This window comes from Pristiophorus japonicus, chromosome 15 (assembly GCF_044704955.1).
Source record: "Pristiophorus japonicus isolate sPriJap1 chromosome 15, sPriJap1.hap1, whole genome shotgun sequence".
Lineage (NCBI taxonomy): Eukaryota > Metazoa > Chordata > Chondrichthyes > Pristiophoridae > Pristiophorus > Pristiophorus japonicus.
Window position 1 is genome coordinate 158,279,222 of NC_091991.1, and position 17,618 is coordinate 158,296,839.

Below are 17,618 nucleotides of genomic sequence, written 5' to 3' on the forward strand. Positions count from 1 at the left end.
GAAACTCCAGTGCCCTGCTCCAATTTCTACCCTCATCTGCTCCAGTAATGTCCTCAATACGCCCCTACTGCCAAGGAAATTTGGCCCACCAAAGCTGAAAAATTCTTCTTCCCAACCAGCCAGGAATTCTTTGGAAGCTATTTTCCAGTACTGCATCTAATTCGCTCAGTAAAAGATAGCATGGGATTTGAACTCGGGACCTTCTGCTCGGTGAGTGTTCGAGCATGTGCTGTGCTGGACTACAACTTCATCCTTTTTTCAGTTTGAGAACTGTGGGAGGGAGGGAAAATTTGAGGACAAGTAAATCAGTGCCACAGTTGAAACATAGAAACATAGAAAATAGGTGCAGGAGTAGGCCATTCGGCCCTTCGAGCCTGCACCACCATTCAATAAGATCATGGCTGATCATTCCCTCAGTACCCTTTTCCTGCTTTCCCTCCATACCCCTTGATCCCCTTAGCCATAAGGGCCATATGTAACTCCCTCTTGAATATATCCAATGAACTGGCATCAACAATTCTCTGCGGCAGGGAATTCCACAGGTTAGCAACTCTCTGAGTGAAGAAATTTCTCCTCATCTCAGTCCTAAATGTCCTACCCCTTATCCTAGGACTGCGTCTCCTGGTTCTGGACTTCCCCAACATCGGGAACATTCAACCCCCATCTAACTTGTCCCGTCCCGTCAGAATCTTATTTGTTTCTGATCCCCTCTCATCCTTCTAAACTCCAATGTATAAAGGCCCAGTTGATCCAGTCTCTCCTCATATGTCAGTCCAGCCATCCCTGGAATCAGTCTGGTGAACCTTCGCTGCACTCCCTCAATAGCAAGAACGTCCTTCCTCAGATTAGGAGACCAAAACTGAATACAATATTCCAAGTGCGGCCTCACCAAGGCCCTGTACAACTGCAGTAAGACCTCCCTGCTCCTATACTCAAATCCCCTTGCTATGAAGGCCAACATATCATTTGCCTTCTTCACCGCCTGCTGTACCTGCATGCCAACTTTCAATGACTGATGAACCATGACACCCAAGTCTCGTTGCACCGCCCCTTTTCCTAATCTGCCGTCATTCAGATAATATTCTGTCTTCGCGTTTTTGCCCCCAAAGTGTATAACCTCACATTTATCCACATTATACTGCATCTGCCATGCATTTGCCCACTCACCTAACCTGTCCAAGTCACCCTGCAGCCTCTTAGCGTCCCCCTCGCAGCTCACACCGCCACCCAGTTTAGTGTCATCTGCAAACTTGGAGATATTACACTCAATTCCATCATCTAAATCATTGATGTATATTGTAAAGAGCTGAGGTCCCAGCACTGAGCCCTGCGGCACTCCACTAGTCACTGCCTACCATTCTGAAAAGGACCCGTTTATCCCGACTCTCTGCTTCCTGTCTGCCAACCAGTTCTCTATCCACGTCAGTATATTACCCCCAATACCACGTGCTTTGATTTTACACACTAATCTCTTGTGTGGGACCTTGTCAAAAGCCTTTTGAAAGTCCAAATACATCATGTCTACTGGTTCTCCCTTGACCACTCTACTAATTACATCCTCAAAAAATTCTAGAAGATTTGTCAAGCATGATTTCCCCTTCATAAATCCATGCCGACTTGGACCAATCCTGTCACCTGCTTTCCAATTGCACTGCTATTTCATCCTTAATGATTGATTCCAACATTTTCCCCACCAGTGATGTCAGGCTAACTGGTCTATAATTATCCGCTTTCTTTCTTCTTTAAAAAGTGGTGTTACATTAGCTATCTTCCAGTCCATAGGGATGGTTTTCTCGACCAATATGTCGAGGAACCAACGAAGGAGCTGGCCATCCTAGACTGGGTGATGTGTAATGAGAAAGGACTAATTAGCAATCTTGTTGTGCGAGGCCCCTTGGGGAAGAGTGACCATAACATGGTAGAATTCTTTATTAAGATGGAGAATGACACAGTTAATTCAGAGACTAGGATCCTGAACTTAAGGAAAGGTAACTTCAATGGTTTGAGGCGTGAACTGGCTAGAGTAGACTGGCAAATGATACTAAAAGGGTTGACGGTGGATAGGCAATGGCAAACATTTAAAGATCACATGGATGAACTTCAGCAATTGTACATCCCTGTCTGGCGTAAAAATAAAATGGGGAAAGTGGCTCAACCGTGGCTAACAAGGGAAATTAAGAATAGTATTAAATCCAAGGAAGAGGCATATAAATTGGCCAGAAAAAGCAGCAGACCTGAGGACTGGGAGAAATTTAGAATTCAGCAGAGGAGGACAAAGGGTTTAATTAAGAGGGGGAAAATAGAGTACGAGAAGAAGCTTGCCGGGAACATAAAAACTGACTGCAAAAGCTTCCATAGATATGTGAAGAGAAAAAGATTAGTGAAGACAAACGTAGGTCCTTTGCAGTCGGATTCAGGTGAATTTAAAAATGGGAACAAAGAAATGGCAGACCAATTGAACAAATACTTTGGTTCTGTCTTCACGAAGGAAGACACAAATAACCTTCTGGAAGTACTAGGGGACCGAGGGTCTAGTGAGAAGGAAGAACTGAAGGATATCCTTATTAGGCGGGAAATTGTGTTAGGGAAATTGATGGGATTGAAGGCCGATAAATCCCCGGGGCCTGATAGTCTGCATCCCAGAGTACTTAACGAAGTGACCCTAGAAATAGTGGATGCATTGGTGATCATTTTCCAACAGTTTATCGACTCTGGTCAGCAGGGCACCTGCCCACCCTCTTGGTTGAGAATATTATTTGTCACTAAACAGAGAAAAATATGGATGCAAAGGAGGAAATAAAGAAATATTCTTTCACTTCAGGTAAATGCTAACATCCAAGGTCTGACTCCAAATCTTGAGGGATTTGTTCAAATCATTGTGGACGGTGAGAAGTCCATTGCATATGCATTCAACATTTATTCAAATGATGAGGATTTGAAGTTCATCATCAGAAACAATCACAACAGTGAAAACTTAGTGACCTCTGGTTATCCAAAGGAGATTCTGTTTGTGTTAACTGCACAAAGAACTGGTAAGGTTTTAAATTTGTACCAAATTATTACATTGCTCTAATTGTAAAAAAAAAAGGTATTTTTTTCATTGAAATACAAAACTCATTGGAAACCTTCTTAGTTGCTGCACCAGTTTAGAGTAGGGTTGGAATCTCATTGAAAGAAGCAGTTTTCTGTCGATGTCAGTAGGTCACTGCCCATTGATTTCAACAGCTGAATTTTAAAAACAATGGGGCCAAAATTGACTCTGGGAGACACTAATGGTGCATAGAACAAGAAAATAGGTGCAGGCGTAGGCCATTCGGTCCTTCGAGCCTGCACCCCCATTCAATAAGATCATGGCTGATCATTCACCTCAGTACCCTTTTCCTGCTTTTTCTCCATACCCCTTGATCCCCTTAGCCGTAAAGGCCATATCTAACTCCCTGTTGAATATATCCAATGAACTGGCATCAACAAAGGTAGGGAATTCCACAGGTTAACAACTCTTGAGTGAAGAAGTTTCTCCTCATCTCAGTCCTAAATGGCTTACCCCTTATCCATAGATACTGGCGATGCTGGTTGACATCCGCTCGCGGGCTGGATGTTAAAGAGGAGGTCGCCAGCACCCGTGCCGCCATTTTGCCGATTCTCGGGTCGACTCCAATACTTGCTCACGAGCATGGCATGCAGCCTTGCATTCCATTTTGGGTTCCGGGCTGCAGCCCCAGCACCACGCTTCCCTGGTAGTCCAGTGGAGGCCATCAGAGGCCTTGCAGAGTGCACAGAGGTCCTCCCCTTTAAGTGAAGGAGAGGGGTATTGAAGCGCGCCGGTGTTACGCAGAGGAAATAAATAAATATTCTTTCATGACCGCACGCCTTGTTAGTGCTGCTGGTCCCGCTCCACTTCCTTTGAGGGGGTGGTAAGCCCAATTCAGCGGCAGGGGTAATATTTCTGAGGCCTGTCCCGAGCAGGTTACTGCTCCGAATCGGGACGCAGAGCAATTTCACCCCCAATGGCTGATGTAATTAATTTGGGTAGCTTTAATCCAGTTCCTATCAAATATGGGCCCAAAGCACAAAATGACTCCTAATTAAACATTAATTGTGATTCTCATTCAGAGAGGCCACTGAATGGCTGATATGGGAATGTTGCATTAATGCAGTAGCAGTTTGGGGTTATGATGCACTGTTGCGACAAAGTCAAAGAAGATAAAACTGTGCTTAATACTGACATTCGAGGAACAATTTTAACCCTGCTCGCCCAGCAGAAACCAAGTGGACAGGCAGTTAAAATCACCCGGTGTCTTACTGCTGAGGTCCCGCACCCTTCCCACAGGATCTGATTTTAACCTGCTCTTCTGTGCAAGCAGGAAAAACACCTGCTGCAAACTGGTGGGGTCCTTCTTTAAATATTCAGATTAGGCTGAATTGATGGCATTGGGGCCCGACTGCTATTTTAACCAGAGGTCTGCATGGAGTAACGGTTCCCGCAAGGTCAACCAAGCAGGAAGACGAGTTGGGGCCAGGAGAGGTCTAGAAAGCTAACTTTGTTTTTACTTTATCTGAATTTCCTTGTGAGGTCTGGTTATGAGGCCAGGAAGTCAGGAGTGCTCTTCTAGGCCCAACAGGGAAGATTTAGGCCTCCTCTGCCTCTGGGTTACACCCCTCCCCACCTGCAAGGCCCTTCTGATCTCCCCCGCCCCCCCCCCCTCCCCTCCCTGCTACTTCCCCAAGTGCCAGGGACTGGTCCTTCGGTCCCCAGCGACAGCCTCCTGCCACCCACTATTGTGGCCCCACCAGCGGCCCGCTGTTGCGGCCTACCAGTTTCGGACTGACTGGACCTATGTAGATTATGCCCAGGAAGTAAAACTTCCGAGGCCGAGGTTTGCTGCCCAACTCGCCCCCCCCCCCCCGCCCGTACGACTGCCGCCCCGAGTTAAAATCAGCGTTTGGGTGCTTGAAGTAACAAATGTTCCTTTCCCCAGCACGGACATACCTCATAGAATTAACACAGCATTTCCAAAATCTAATCGATAAGATTTCCATACTGATTTGGAAATAATGCAAACAAACATGGAAACATTAACACCAGACTGAGGCACAATCTACTCCAAGCACCATAACCCTGAATCAAACTGTATTCATCATCAGTGTAGCTCCATGCAAGGCTCAGTGTTACTATAAGCCCAGGAATGACCACTGCTGATACTGATCGACAACCATTTAGATACATTTGTCGGACATTCCTCTCTGCTATTATAACACAGGTGTCAACCCGTGTATTTTGCACGGGTTAACACCTCGGCGAAAATAACAGATTTTCATACGAACGTGTTAAGCATTCATTCATTCATTCATTCATGATTATTGCCAACAACAATTTCGAGGCTATAGGGTGTGAGCTCCTCAGTTTTGCCAGTTCATATTGCTTTGTGCTACCCTTTTGATTCTCAGGTACCAAAATGAGTTCAATTTTTGACATTCAGTATGATGCCAAGAAAATGAAGATAAGTTTGGGTGCCTCCAGACAGTTTGCATTGGGCACGGTCATTGAATTGAATGCTGGACTTGAGCATTCCATCCCCTTCATCAAACGGCTTGGAGTGCCCTTCAGTATCAAGGTAATTGACGTGAAATGTTCCACTGTAAATGTTTACTTGTTAGTCGTCATTTCTAGAGAATGACTTCAAATTTAGTTTGTAATATGATTTTAAAATTATGATGAGGCATTATGGGCTGGATTTTCGGTCTTCTGCCGCCCCTATTAGCGGCCCTCGGAGGAGCAGCAATGGCGGCGATGGGCGGCCAGCTTCCAGCGCTCTGGCGGGACTTTAGGTGCCGGTTTCGATGGGGCGTGGAGCATTACCGTCTGGAAGAGGCGAGCCAGTGTACAACGCCCCTGGTTGCGACACCGGCTCGATTTTTGTCTGCCACCCGATCCGTAGCACTCCATAGCGCCCCCTGCTGGGACTGCCTGTGAAAGCTGGCGGTCCGCGCTGTAGCAGCTGCAGTGAGGTAAGTCATGTCGACCTCAGGTAAGTGTGATTGTTTCTTATTTTTATTTTTTTGCGATTTATGTTGTGATGGCGCGAGTTACTTATTGGGAATGTTTTTGATGTATTTCACCCCCCCCCCCACCGCCCCAGGCCTGACTCCGAGGCCGGCTGTTTAGCTCGGGATTTCAGTTGCTCAGTCGGCCTAGCACTCTAAGAGAAGTGTGCAACACCTCCCTTAGCGCTCCGCCCCACACAAAGGGCCCAGCTGATGAATTTTGCTGACTGAGGCGCAAACTGTTCCCGGGCGCAATCTTTACCGCCCCGCCGCCATTACCGCCCCGAAATGAGCAGAACTGAAAATCCAGCCCACAACTCTGAAAATCTGCAGGGTGCGATCTCGATGGTTAAGCCAGGCTCGAGCCAGCGGATGCCCTCCAGCACTGGAGTTTGTGAGGTCAGTGGAAGGGCACCTCTTTTGCGTGGGCACAAGCACCACTTTGGACATTCTCCTACCCATGACCATTTGGAAACTCCAGTGCCAGTCTGTCCATGAGTGGGTGAGGGGATTTCCCAGGGGCCACACTCTCAACCCCAGACATGGTCCTGTCAACCCTTGAGGAAGAAGGTTAAGATGAGCATTTTTTTTTTTTATTACCTTTTTCAAGAGTCCTTAATGACAGGAGTTACAAGGCAATGAGGAAACTCCTGGAAACAGCACAGTATCCTTGAAATTGCACACAGTGTTCTGCTGGTTAGCTATGGCAGGAGACCAGCAGAGCCTCTGCGGGATTTCAAGGATACTGCCTGATACAAGACGTAACAAATGATGTTCTGGGTTATGCTTTAACACAGTGGCAAATTAATGGTGGAGAAATTGCGGTCGGAGGCTTTCCGCAGTGCATGGCGAAATCCGGAACTTGAGCGGCCCCTACGGGCGCAAGCGCACCTTGTACCCGCCCCTGGGGGCCGCGAATTCAGCCCCAATATCTTTTGCATTTTACAGTTTTGTCTAAACAAAATAGTGGCTTCTAACAAAGCCATGACAAGGAATGGAGAGGCAGAATAAAGCTGCTAATAGCAACTAGAGAGCAGATGTGGCAGTCTGCATAGTTGTCTAGGGTGGGCAATGGCTATCATTTATATATGTACAGATTGTTCTGTAAAATGACATACATAATTGTTCAGTTGTAGAAACCACACTTGGTAAAATAGTTTGGTTCCCTGAGTTTGAATGGGCTGAACCCCTGCAGTGATAAAGTGGATGTTGCCCAACAAATATTTCAGTCGCAGCACAACTACCCTCATCTAATACTGCACTTGTATTGCTGTGCTGTCATTTACTCAGGCTGAATGCAATGGTATGATCAAAGACACCGACATGGATGCATCATTGAGGCTGGACTATGAGCCAAATGCCAGTCTGATACTGCATGTGGAGGGCAGGAATCAACAACACAAGTAAGAGGAACAGTTTCAGCAGTCGTCTAACAGAGACCAAGGAATCATAGATAGACAAATATAAAGTTTTGCGCTGTAATTATTCCATCGCATTCAGGATTTTAAAACTTGTTTTACAAATGTCCACAACAGAAAACATGCTTTCTTTTTAACTCCAAAGGCCATTCAGCACACTAAGCTTACTCAGAGTCTGAACTTTTGATGTACGCACCGAATATAGAATGCAGTTAGAACCATTACAGATATTGTTAAAAGGGGCTGGAGAATATGACTGAGGAAGAAATCATTTTCTATTTGACATTTTATTTCTTTGTTCTGGGGATGTGGGTGACACTGGCAAAGCCCTATTTATTGCTCATCACTCGTTGCCCTCAAGATATTAAGAAGCAATCATGTAGTGTGGGACTGGAGTCATGCCAGGCCTGGTAGGGGGTGGCAGGTTCCCTTCCCTATAGAACATAAGTGAACCAATTGTGGTTTTCAACAATTCAGCAGCTTTCATGGTCATATAACCATGATTCTGAGGGGGATTGACAGGCTCGATGTTGAGAGATTGGGCTGGAAATTGCGGCCTCACCGGGTGCATACAAAGTGCGCAAGCACCCGGCAAGGCCTCGCAAAAGCCTGTTCTCGGCGCGATGCGCATGTGCCAATACACAGCTTTTCAGATCTCTCAAAATTTATTTTGAGAGGTCCTATGCATCCCGGGGAAGGACATCCGCGGGAGAGATTGGGCTATTTGCCCAAATCATGCCCAGCGAATGTCCTTCAAACTCTTACGCCTGGTAAAAGCAGGCGCATAGCCTACTTTTACCAACGTAAGAGTTTTAAAACCTAGAAAAATTAAATTTAATCATTCATTTTTATATTAAAAACCCTGTCCATTAAGGTAAGTTTATTTTAACCCTATTAAAACACATTATAAAAGATTTCCCCAAAAAAAATTTTTTTCAAGAACATTTAATTACCTTCAATTTCAAATAATTTTAACTATGTGAGATGATTTTTAAAAATTTATTGTGTTTTTCTTGTTTTTTGGGGGGTATTCTCATTGATAGTGGTGGTAGCCTGTAAAAACGGAGTTCCCATTATTATCAATGAGAATACTACATAGTGATTGGTGGTCCAGGCCCACGTGATTCCAGGATACGAATACGTACCTGGAGCACATGTTCCCGAGCACATGCGCAGCGAATCGAGTCCTCCGACCGGAATCCTATGTTCCCCTGGGACCACCAGATATTTTCGTAGATTTTTTTGGGGTCGGAGGCATTCGTCCAAAGGAAGCCTCCGACCGCAATTTCCCCCCCCCCCCCCCCCCCCCCCCATTGTTTCCCCATGGTTGGAGAGTCTAGAACTAGGGGGTCACAGTCTCAGGATTAGAGGTTGGCCATTTCAGACTGAGATGAGGAGGGTTGTGAATCTTTGGAATTTTCTACCCCAAAGGGCTGTGGGTGCTGAATCATTGAGTATAGTCAAGGCTGAGATAGATTTTTGGACTCATGGGAAATCAAGGGCTATGAGATCTGGCGGGTAAGTGGAGATGAGGTCAAAGATCACCCATGATCTTATTGAACAACAGAGCAGGCCCAAGAGGCCGTATGGCCCACTCCTGCTCTTAATTCTAATGTTCTTACCTTACGTTCTTATAACATTTTCTGGTGCTAGCCAACAAATGATCAGATTTATTAAATTCAATTTCATAGCTTGCCATGGCAGGACAATGAATGCATGACCTCTGGATTATTATTCAGTACCATTATACCATTCAATACTGGAGCAGCTGGAGGGAGATTTAAACATCAGTGTCTTCCTGACAATGGACACAGCCTGAACCTGGAACAGTTGGAGGGAGATTTAAACATCAGTGTCTCCCTGACAACGGAGGCAATGTGAGCCTGGAGCAGTTGGAGGGAGATTTAAACATCACCGCCTCCCTGACAACGGAGGCAGCTCGAGTCTGGAGCTATTACAGGTCCTATCAAGAGGACAAAATGAGAAATAAAAAGTAATAAAATGATGACATCACAAGGATGGAGGACAGTGATTGGTTCTTCCATATTAATTGAATCACTGGACAGGGAATGAATCTTAAAGAAAGCTAATAACTGATTTAATTTGATTCAATTGCTGATTTTCTAATTTTAACTTAATTTATTATTATGGTATATATTATTTAATTTTGTTTAATTATAATTCATTTTTATAATACTGATTTTACTATTGTATACTCCTTACTGTATTATTTACAATGTAATTTGAATAATTTTTTAATTGTTTTTTCACCTATGTCTATCTGCGTGCACATTTCGGCTGCCGCTTTGGACCCGAGCCTTTAATCTCTTTTTACACTTCCTTCTCACGCTTTTTCTCTCTCTCCCTCAATGGTCAATATCTAACGTGTTGTAAAGTTGTTGTGAAGCACCTTGGGAAGTTTTACTACCTTAAAGGCGCTATATAAATAAAAGTTATTATTTTTATTATTATTACCACTATGCTACCACAGCCTTATTTTCTGCTGGTATTATTGCGATTGATGAGATTTTTCTTCAATACAGTTGAATATAGTTGTACTGTTTCATTCACTGTTGCCAGTATTGTTTAATTTTTACAATGTTCTCATTTGGCTAACTTACTGTTTGGTTGTTTTCTTCTTCCCTTTATAGTAAAGAGCTGCAGCTGATCGTATTGCAGAATATCCCTGCCCTCAGTTATCTTCCTGGGACAGTGGAAATAGTGCCAAAGGTAAATATCTCCTGTTTTGAAATTACTGAAGTAAAACAGTATAAAGCTCTTTAGCAAACAAATTCCACCTTGTATTGAAAGCAGTGGGGGAGAATCTGTGCGCGCAGGCAGATAACAGGTGGTTGGTAATTGGGCGCCCGTTATATACCCTGGCTGAATTTCCTTTACATTGAGTTCAATCGAATGGAAAGTCAGGTGGGTGCAGGAAAGGATTCCGATCCTCAACCGCTAGTTCTCTACCCAAACTGAAAATGATCTCAGCTCCCCGCCCCCCCTCCCCCCCCCCCCCCCCAAACAAGTGCAACGTTTCATGCTGAGAAGTCTGAGGGCTTTTTTGTTATTTATAAATTGATCAAATTTACCAACATAAAACAAAGTACTTTTTTGGGCTTGAGCAAGCCACCAACCAGACAGCAGCTATTTATATTTACAGCAGCTGATTAAACAGAAGGGCTGGTTTTTCCAGGGGTCAGCCGGAGCGATCAGTGGCGGGTCAGGTGGAAAGATCTTTTTTTCCCTCAGCAGGTCGGGATCCAGCGGTGAACCCGCCACCATGCGCCTTTCCCTGATGTCGGGTCTGTCAGCGCTGAGTAGACCCAACACTCAGCGGCCGGTTCACAATGGGGGACCCAATTCATATAATTTGGGACTTGTTTAGAGCCACTTAAGAATGAATTTCAGCTCACCGTCTGCATTTGACAGCTCGCCCACGGTATCCACACAGGTCATGTACCACGTCTGTCAAGCTGAAGCGGGAGTTCAGTGGGCAATGAATCAGCTGTTCAGTTGACAGCTTCAAATGTACAGAGATACCTTCTCAGCCACAAATTCTTCCTCACTGCATTTCCACAACAGATTCACCATGCTGCAAGTCTTTACAACAGGCCCCATCCAGTCTGACCTCATTACTTCTCTCACCATTGACAGGTCGCTTCTGACATGTCTACTTCACCTGCCTTCTATTCGATCAGCATGGGTATCCTTTATACTCTCTCAACTTGGTCCTTAGAATCCCACTACGATTAGCCCCAACACCAGCACACCAGCAGCACCAACAACACCACCACCAACCTTTTCTGCAATCACCTGATGCTGCACAGGACACAAGGCATCAGCACCCGTACCACGTTGCTGCCCGGGTGGCCAAGGATGGCCTCACCATGGGCAGATTTACTTCACTTGACACTGTACATCCTGGCTGCCACATTATGCACCAGGTTGGCACCACCTCACACCAACAGCATAAAGCATCCCGACAATGCCCAAGCCATTATGTCTCACCATTCACTGCAACTCACTAAGCCACTTTCAAAGGTGCACACAAATCTGTCCAAGAAGGCAAAGTGTTGAAAATAAAAGTTTCATTGTTTGACACCACAATAACAGAAAATTGACATAAACATTGTAGAAAACAGCCAAGAGTCTATCTACCCTTGTGTGTTATTAGTTGGTATGATTGCACTAAGATGAGGGGTGATAGGTGGCTAGTGAGATTGGGATGTGATACTGTAGATAGAGAGGGTTGGGTGGACGTGCAAGGCAAGTTGGTGTGAGTAAGGATGTGCAGCAGTAGGGTAGGGAAGGCAGAGTGATGGGGATGTGATGAAAGGCACAGCAGGATGAGGTTGAGCGTGGCTTTGCTGTAACGTTTCATGATCTACTGAGATCATTGAAGCGTTTGCAGCACTGCACCCAGGCCCTCCTGATCACATCCCTGCTTCTGCCCTCCACCGTAATGTGCAACCAGGCTGTGTTGATCTCTTCCGCCCAGGGGAAGGGAAGAGACCCTCCCTGCATGCTGGGACTCCATCCATAAGCATACAGAGGGAATCATGGGAGAGCCTGGGTGCAGCTGTGCATCTCTGTGCAGTGCTTGTCAGTGTTTGCAGCACCTCAATGCTGTAGAACACTGACAGCACAAATGTCAAAATAAATTTGCCCATGGTCCCTTTAAGGAAACCAGCTGATGACGAATCATCAAATGATGTCGCCAGACCCATTTCCTCTAATTGGTTGGGAAATGTGCTGGGTGGGCTGAACAAGCCCAATCAGGGGAAATTCATTTCAGAGGTCGGGATGGAGATAGCAACAGGGCCGCGACCCATCGAGATTGGTAAAATCATGGCCGTCGTATTGGATTGGACCACACCCAAAATGGAATACATTTTTAAATTTATTTTACACAATGTCAGTGCTATTTGAACCAATCGGACTATATCCATACACTGACTGCTACAATTTCTTGCACATTTCTATTAGAATCTTTGTCTACCTCTCCTACAAACATTGTATGAGTTATCTTTTCTTTCCTGGCACAGTTCTGCTCCCATTCGTTCTAATTTCCCTTGAGAGGTTTTATAGCATTGAGAATGAGACCCCATCCAGTTCATTGCAATGCTAGCACACCATGAACTTCCTTCCATGTGCATGCAGTATTGCCAATGTAACAGGAGACTTAACTGTCCTGGTACACTGTCATCATCACAAATCCAGGAAGAGATATTTGACAGCAGGTCGAGGAGAACACAAATATATTACTATGCTTTCTGTATATTGCCAAAAATTTCTGGCAGGACATTGTAAACTTATACTGATAATTTCTTGATACATTGAGTCGGCAAAAGCACAAATGCAGCTTATTAAATTCACTAACTACAATCTGTAGCTCTTTTTTTTATTAAGGAAACTCCAAACACAACTTTATGTGCGTGAGCTTTGTATTGAGAGTTTTTGGTGTGGGTGGATCCATATGCTATATACATATATATTATATATATATATAATGTATTAAAGTAGCCTCTGTGTGGTTTATTATGTATGTTTTAACATTCAATTTTAATTATAAAACAATACAAATAACATAAACATAACCTAATTGAATTCTTTCATTTTTTAAAACACGAATGCTGACAACTTTTTTCTTTGTAGGTGAATTACTCTGCAAATATGGTAAAAGGAATACTGAACGTCATACTGGACAAGAGTAAACTGAATGCTTACACCATTTTAACTATTGGTGATTCTGGTTATAGTGAGGTCTTGGAGATGACTCACACGTTCCCACAGGTTTGTTCCATCATTTAATTTAACATAACATGCTTGTGTTCTTGTACCAGTAAAGTATTGCACTGATATTTTGTTATTTCCTTAGCTTGTTAGTGATTTTATTTCTGTGATTAATGATTGTATCTTTAATCCCATTTCTTTAATTTTTTACTGAGAACATACAAATCCCTTTGCCTGATTATCCAATCGACCTTTCGATCCAGCAAAGCTCCACAGCAGGGGATAGATTTTGACTTTGTGCAATCGTGTAAAATGGGGGATAGTGAGTCATCAGCCCATTTTACATCTCTCCCTATTTATACTTCCATTGAAGTCAATCGGGGGAGATGTAAAACGACTCACTAGTGCCCGGTTTACACTAGCGCACAAAGTCAATTTCTACCCTCAGAAGGGCTAACTCATCAAATTTTCCCCATAGGCTACATGGTTCTACCTTAGAGATGGCACCTCTGCATAACCCCGATAGTCCATCAGAGAGTGCCTTCAATGTTGCACATGCAGCCTTAGAAAGGAGACAATTAGGATGCTACAGTAACCAGTCGGGGTGCTGGGTAGAGAGAAGAGAGCCATTCAGGATGCTTCCAAGAAGGTTGACAAAATGACAGTAATGTACTGCTGGCTCAAATGAGAAGCAGTTGCAAAGCCTGAATCACCAGAAGGAAGATGGTGCACAACAAGCATCAGCAGCACACCAGCCACCACGACAGGTACATGAGAAAGAAAGACTTGCATTTATATAGCACCTTTCACGACCACATGACGTCTCGAAGCGCTTTACAGCAAATAAAGTACTTTTGGAGTGTAGTCATTGTTGTAATGTGGGAAACGCGGCAGCCAACTTGCGCACAGCAAACTCCCACAAACAGCAATGTGATGATGGCCAGATAATCTGTTTTTGTTATGTTGATTGAGGATGAATGTTGGCCAGGACACCGGGGATAACTCCCCTGCTCTTCTAAATAGTGCCGTGGGATCTTTTACGTCCACCTGAGAGGGCAGACAGGTGTACAGGTTTAATGTCTCATCCGAAAGACGGCACCTCCAACAGTGTAGCACTCCATCAGCACTGCACTGGAGTGTCAGCCTACGTTTATGTGCTCAAGTTCCTGGATTGGGACTTGAACTCACAACCTTCTGACCCAGAGGCGAGTGTGCTACCCACTGAGCCGCAGGTGCACTTAAACACAACCACTATGTATGGAATAATGTCTCTGTGTCAGTACAGCTTTTTGCATGAATTTAGTTGCAGTATTACAACTAACTTTCCACCATGTGTATATATGTCCTGTGCTATGACGTCGTGGTGGCGTTCAGACCTCCGCTGGTGCTGCCTTTAAGTCATGCAATTTGTTTCCTTCTGAACTTAGTGTACCATCTGGGTGACGTACGCCATTGGATGCTGCCTTCTTTGCATAGTCAAGCTTTTCCTCAACCACCAACCAATTTGTTTGCAGTGCTTCATTTCAACACTTGGAAGAGCTTTTACTGCATAGTCACTGAACCAGAATTTTCTTTGGCCCCGATTTTAATGCTGGACCTGTTGGCAGCAGGTGAGTAGCGGTGTGGGTAGAAACTCACCTGCTGCGCCAAAACTGAAGCTTCAGAAATCCCATCAGACGACTTCCGGCTGGGAGACTGCTCGGTTGGGGGGGGCGGGGGGAGGGGAGGGGAGGGGAGGGAGGAGGGGGGGTGGGGTTGGGGGGCAGGGATCGGCTTGTCAGTTCATGCAATTGAGAAGGCGAGCCCACACAGGGGAGGCCTAAGCTTTACTGCTCCTCGTGGCCCCAAAGGAAAGTGTTTTTTTTAAAAGGAAGAAAGCTAAACATACTTTTTCCAGCCTCTTCTGACCCTGATCTGCCACTGCCTTTACCTGGCGGGAAACTCGCTGTGGCTTCCTGATCAGGTCGCCAAGTTAAAATTGCACTCGGGAGGGATGCTGCCAGCTGTGGTTGGGTATGGAGAAGAGCATAACTCGAGGCTGTCAATATAACATAGTCAACAAGAATTCCAATAGGGAATTCAGAAGAAACCTCTTTATCCAAAGAGTGGTGAGAATGTAGAACTCACTACCACAGGGAGTGGTTGATGCGAATAGTATCGATGCAATTAAGGGGAGGCTAGACAAGCATATGAGGGAGAAGGGAATAGAGGGTTATGCTGATAGATTTAGGTGAGGAAAGACTGGAGGAGGCTCGAGTGGAGCATAAACGCTGGCATGGACTGATTGGGCCGAATGGCCAGTTTCTGTGCCGTATATTCTATGTAATCCTTGCTGCCTGTTCTGTTAAGTAGGCTAAAGTCAGGAACTATCCTAAGTACCTGGGTGATATTAACTGTCCATCTGCAGGTAGGGTTACAATCGCCCCTATTGTCCTTAAGCCATTCTGCACGGCAATTGTACACTACACAGCTGGATTATCAGAGTTTGGCAGATTTATATTGGTTAAGTGCCTTTGTGAGAGATATTAAAGCATACAATGTGATTGGCTGATACTTCTTTGTTATCACGAACAACATTTATTTCACAGGAGTCGAACGTACCCTCCTGCCTTTTTGTGAGCAGTTCCACTAGTAGCAAAGAAGGAGCCCTCTCTCACATTTTTATGAAAATATGAAGTCAGGTCCTTAGAGACTTCTGTCCTTTCCAGTAAATCCAACTCTGCTGGGAGCAGGCTTGCGACATTTACGCTAACAGATGGTCTGTGTTACTCATCCTTCATCTGCTTTTTAATTTAAGTCAAGATTTTGTACAGTGTTTCTGTGATAACTGCACCACTTGTTATAATGGTCTCCGAACATTTCTTTCCAATAATGGCAGATACATTACTTTTTAATTAGCTTTGTTTGTTTCCCCTTTACAGTGGAAAACAATTCCGAAAATATTGGTATGTAACTCAGTTTACCAGAAGAATGGCCGGACCTACATGCTCAGTCACACCGCCTTGTGGGGAGAAAAAGAGCTGAATTTTTTAGGAAACTACAGTGGGCCTTTCCCAAAGATATTTGGACGCCATGAAATTCATGGTAAAATCTCACTTGGAATGTTGGTAAAATAATAAGAAATTGTACATTTTAATCTTCCAACCTGGAATACTTAATCAATAGTTCAGCAGATATATTACAATTTTTTTGTTTAGCAAAATAATTTGGGGGTAAAATTCATTATTGCCCGTTTGGAGGTGGACGCTAAAGTTTCACCCCTCTCAAAGTTTGGGTTGCCGCCCCCGGATGGAAGTGGAGTGCTAAATCAAGACTCCACTTCCTTCTTGGAGGGCTAATGGGACGGACACCTTAGCAGCACTGTGCACTGGACCGTGCCGCGCTGCCATGTCCGATGGGCCCTTCCCTCACTTAAAGCGAAGGGCCCATGCTGCAGACTCTGCGCATTAAAAAGGGACCTACCCGGACCACCATGGAGCGGGGGTGCTGCGCGATCAGCAGAGTGCCGGGCTGAGCGAACACGGCCAGGATCCCGTGAAGAAAACAGCAAAAAAAAAGCAAGGTAAGTGTTTTTTTAATTTTCTATCGCCCACGGTAGCAGCCGGCCGCCTGATCCACGCCTCCTGCGGCTGTCGCCCGCCCGGCGCTGCTGCAGGAGCCTAAAGTGAATTTTGGGGCCAGGGCGTTAAGGGGACGATGGTGATGACATCACGATCTCTGAGCACAGGAGGTTGGCGTGCAAAGCTGCAGCGCCGCCGTGAAACACCGGCCCAAGATGGCAGGAGTCGTTGCCAGCGCTGCACCTGGGCGGTAAGGCTGTTGCATCCTGCTAGCGCTAACGGAAGGCACAAATGCATTGAATTACTAGCATTACCTGCATTTCTAACAAGGTTAAATCGACTTTATCATTCCTTTGCAGTGGACTTTCTCCACCCATTTGCCTTCCCATTACCTCATCAATCGCAAGTCAGGATGAGGCTTTCTCATTCTCTCCTCAGTCACCAGGATGACATTGTAATCAACTGGGACAACAAGGATCAGGTTAGTTTGATAAACATGGATTGTGACTGATAAGTGGAAACTGTGGCCTGTGAGATATATAACACAATATTTCTCTATTTGCTGCAGTGTTTGCACTGCCGTGCGAGGAGACTGCTTAGTTCCAGAATTCAAGGAGCGAAGTTGGTCTTGGTGTGAAACACGCTGTAGTGAATCAGCAGCTTGTTTTACACTGTGCTCAATGTTCTCTTCCATTAACTGCAATAGAAAAAAAAAATCAAGCATTGTGTAAAACGTGCTGTCGATTCACTCCGACCAATTTCACTCCCAAACTGCCAACATTTATCCATCTCAATGGCTTTGGGAAAAATTCAACTTTGCCCAATTGAAGTTTGGAAGCCACTTCTTACCTCGCTCCTG

General features: G+C 44.9%; 1 protein-coding gene across 1 annotated transcript in view; it reads left to right on the plus strand.

The window, feature by feature from the left end:
• LOC139281624 (uncharacterized) overlaps positions 1-17,618 on the plus strand; it is a 106,928-nt gene that overhangs the window by 12,302 nt on the left and 77,008 nt on the right. Inside the window, exons 5-11 of the mRNA XM_070901769.1 lie at positions 2,822-3,032; positions 5,449-5,615; positions 7,336-7,448; positions 10,115-10,193; positions 13,122-13,259; positions 16,121-16,283; positions 17,119-17,240. Of these exons, the coding sequence (XP_070757870.1) occupies positions 2,822-3,032; positions 5,449-5,615; positions 7,336-7,448; positions 10,115-10,193; positions 13,122-13,259; positions 16,121-16,283; positions 17,119-17,240 (993 nt within the window). The remainder of the gene's footprint in view (positions 1-2,821; positions 3,033-5,448; positions 5,616-7,335; positions 7,449-10,114; positions 10,194-13,121; positions 13,260-16,120; positions 16,284-17,118; positions 17,241-17,618) is intronic.